This window comes from Oncorhynchus mykiss, chromosome 21, assembly GCF_057628025.1.
Source record: "Oncorhynchus mykiss isolate SJ-2025 chromosome 21, ASM5762802v1, whole genome shotgun sequence".
In the NCBI taxonomy this organism is placed as follows: Eukaryota; Metazoa; Chordata; class Actinopteri; order Salmoniformes; family Salmonidae; genus Oncorhynchus; species Oncorhynchus mykiss.
This window is the reverse complement of record NC_143042.1, coordinates 58730664-58735000: the sequence shown is the minus strand read 5'-3', so window position 1 is coordinate 58735000 and position 4337 is coordinate 58730664. Positions and strand designations below refer to the sequence as shown.

Sequence of the window (4337 nt, the reverse complement as noted above, 5' to 3'; positions counted from 1 at the left end):
AGATGTGGTGTATAGATGTGGCGTATAGATGTGGTGTATAGATGTGGTGTATAGATGTGATGTATAGATGTGATGTATAGATGTGGTGTATAGATGTATAGATGTGGTGTATAGATGTGGTGTATAGATGTATAGATGTGGTGTATAGATGTGGTGTATAGATGTGGTGTATAGATGTATAGATGTGGTGTATAGATGTGGTGTATAGATGTGGTGTATAGATGTGGTGTATAGATGTGATGTATAGATGTGGTGTATAGATGTGGTGTATAGATGTATAGATGTGGTGTAAAGATGTATCGGTGTGATGTATAGATGTGGTGTATAGATGTGGTGTATAGATGTATAGATGTGATGTATAGATGTGGTGTATAGATGTATAGATGTGGTGTAGAGATGTGGTGTATAGATGTATAGATGTGGTGTAGAGATGTGGTGTATAGATGTATAGATGTGGTGTATAGATGTATAGATGTTGTGTATAGATGTAAAGATGTGGTGTATAGATGTGGTGTATAGATGTGGTGTATAGATGTGGTGTATAGATGTGGTGTATAGATGTGATGTATAGATGTGGTGTATAGATGTGATGTATAGATGTGGTGTATAGATGTGGTGTATAGATGTGGTGTATAGATGTGGTGTATAGATGTGGTGTATAGATGTGGTGTATAGATGTGATGTATAGATGTGGTGTATAGATGTGATGTATAGATGTGGTGTATAGATGTGATGTATAGATGTGGTGTATAGATGTGATGTATAGATGTGGTGTATAGATGTGGTGTATAGATGTATAGATGTGGTGTATAGATGTGGTGTATAGATGTATAGATGTGGTGTATAGATGTGGTGTATAGATGTGATGTATAGATGTGATGTATAGATGTGATGTATAGATGTGATGTATAGATGTGGTGTATAGATGTGGTGTATAGATGTATAGATGTATAGATGTGGTGTATAGATGTGGTGTAGAGATGTGGTGTATAGATGTATAGATGTGGTGTAGAGATGTGGTGTATAGATGTATAGATGTGGTGTATAGATGTATAGATGTTGTGTATAGATGTAAAGATGTGGTGTATAGATGTGGTGTATAGATGTGGTGTATAGATGTGGTGTATAGATGTGGTGTATAGATGTGATGTATAGATGTGATGTATAGATGTGGTGTATAGATGTGGTGTATAGATGTGGTGTATAGATGTATAGATGTGGTGTATAGATGTGGTGTATAGATGTGGTGTATAGATGTATAGATGTGGTGTATAGATGTGGTGTATAGATGTGGTGTATAGATGTGATGTATAGATGTGATGTATAGATGTGGTGTATAGATGTGGTGTATAGATGTATAGATGTATACATGTGGTGTATAGATGTGGTGTATAGATGTGGTGTATAGATGTGATGTATAGATGTGGTGTATAGATGTGGTGTATAGATGTGGTGTATAGATGTGGTGTATAGATGTGGTGTATAGATGTATAGATATTACCTTACCGTGAAATGCTTATTCAGTTAGAAAATATTTACTGACTAAACAATTAACAAACAACACAATAAAACAAAAATAGCCAGGCTATATACAGGGGGTACCGGTACCTGTCAATGTGCGGGGGTACAGGTTAGTCAAGTTATTGTGTACATGTAGGTAGGAAAAAGTGTCCATGCATAGGTATTAAACAGAGAGTAGCAGCAGTGTCAAAAAAATCAATGTAAATAGTCCAGAGGCCATTTGATTAATTGTTCAGCAGTCTTATGGCTTGGGGATAGAAGCTGTTAAGGAGCCTTTTGGTCCAAGACTTGACGATCTGGTATGTATAACCCAGTATCACTGATATAATGTGATGGACACATGTGATGTATAGATGTGATGTATATATGTATAGATGTGATGTATAGATGAGATGTATAAATGTATAGATGTGATGTATAGTCCAGTATTACTGATATAATGTGATGTATAACCCAGTATCACTGATATAATGTGATGTATAGATGTGGTGTATAGATGTATCGGTGTGATGTATAGATGTGATGTATAGATGTGATGTATAGATGTGATGTATAGATGTGATGTATAGTTGTGATGTATAGATGTGATGTATAGATGTGATGTATAGATGTATAGATGTATGGATGTGGTGTATAGATGTGGTGTATAGATGTGATGTATAAATGTATAGATGTGATGTATAGATGTGATGTATAGATGTGATGTATATATGTGATGTATAGATGTGATGTATAGATGTGATGTATAGATGTGATGTATAGATGTGATGTATAGATGTGATGTATAGATGTGATGTATAGATGTGGTGTATAGATGTGGTGTATAGATGTGATGTATAGATGTGATGTATAGATGTGATGTATAGTTGTATAGATATGATGTATAGATGTGATGTATAGATGTGATGTATAGATGTGATGTATATATGTATGGATATGATGTATAGATGTGATGTATAGATGTGATGTATATATGTATGGATATGATGTATAGATGTGATGTATAGATGTGATGTATAGTTGTATAGATATGATGTATATATGTATGGATATGATGTATAGATGTGATGTATAGATGTATAGATGTGATGTATAGATGTGATGTATATATGCATAGATGTGATGTGTAGATGTGATGTATAGATGTGATGTATAGTTGTATAGATATGATGTATATATGTATGGATATGATGTATAGATGTGATGTATAGATGTATAGATGTGATGTATAGATGTGATGTATATATGCATAGATGTGATGTGTAGATGTGATGTATGTATGTATAGATGTGATGTATAGATGTGATGTATAGATGTATAGATGTGATGTATGTATGTATAGATGTGATGTATAGATGTGATGTATAAATGTGATGTATTGTCCAGTATTACTGATATAATGTGATGTATAACCCAGTATCACTGGTATAATGTGATGTATAGATGTGATGTATAGATGAGATGTATATATGTATAGATGTGATGTATAGTTGTGATGTATAGATGTGATATATAGATGTATAGATGTGATGTATAGATGTGATGTATTGATGTGATGTATAGATGTATAGATGTGATGTATAGATGTGATCTATAGATGTATAGATATGATGTATAGATGTGATGTATTGATGTGATGTATAGATGTATAGATGTGATGTATAGATGTGATCTATAGATGTATAGATATGATGTATAGATGTGATGTATAGATGTGATGTATAGATGTATAGATGTGATGTATGTATGTATAGATGTGATGTATAGATGTGATGTATAAATGTGATGTATAGTCCAGTATTACTGACACACTGTTATGTATAACCCAGTATCACTGATATAATGTGATGTATAGATGTGATGTATAGATGTGATGTATAGATGTATAGATATGATGTATAGATGTGATGTATATATGTATAGATGTGATGTATATATATATGATCTATAGATGTATAGATATGATGTATAGATGTGATGTATAGGTATGATGTATAGATGTGTAGATGTGATGTATATATATGATCTATAGATGTATAGATATGATGTATAGATGTGATGTATAGGTATGATGTATAGATGTGTAGGTATGATGTATAGATGTGATGTATAGGTATGATCTATAGATGTATGGATATGATGTATAGATGTGATGTATAGGTATGATGTATAGATGTGTAGATGTGATGTATATATGTGATGTATAGATGTATAGATGTGATGTATAGTCCAGTAGAGTAATCTGATGTTATTATTTATGAAGATCACCTCATCCACACTCTCTCCTTCCCTCTGCTCTCTCTTCCCCGTTCCCCCATCCACCCTGGTCTCCTTCAGGTCCTCTCCCAGCTTTCCCCTCAGACCGTAGCAGAGATGGACGCTCTCCTGGGAAACAAACCCCGACCCAAGAAGGAGGCTCTCGCATAAAGAGAGACGGAGCGAAAGCGAGGGAATGAGAGAGATGGAGAGAAATAAAAAGGAACCAAGAGATGGAGAGATAGAGAACGGGAAAAATGAGACGAAAAGGAGGAGAGGAAGGACAAACAAAGATAATACTATGTAGAAGGAGAATCTGAAGTGAAGTACACTCAGAAATAAAGGTTTAGCTGTGTTCCTAAAGGGGTACAACTGGTTGTTACTGAGGTCCTCCTTTGTACTTTTGGTTATAGGTACATAGTTGCATCCCAGTTCATACCTCAGAGAGTACCTTTCTCCACAGGTACAAATGCATGCTTTTTTCCTTTTAGGGTGTCATTGTACCTTATAGTGGGTATTGAGGGTACCCAAAATATGTTCGTACCCTGGGTAACAGAAAT

The 4337-nt window shown here is 34.4% G+C and overlaps 1 protein-coding gene across 1 annotated transcript in view; it reads left to right on the top strand.

Moving 5' to 3' along the window:
• The window catches only part of LOC110500912 (voltage-gated potassium channel subunit beta-2), a 78838-nt gene extending 74715 nt beyond the window's left edge, over positions 1-4123 (top strand). Inside the window, 1 exon segment of the mRNA XM_090214968.1 lies at positions 3859-4123. Coding sequence (XP_090071094.1) covers positions 3859-3948 — 90 coding nt within the window. The 3' untranslated portion in view covers positions 3949-4123.
• Positions 4124-4337: the final 214 nt, after the last annotated feature.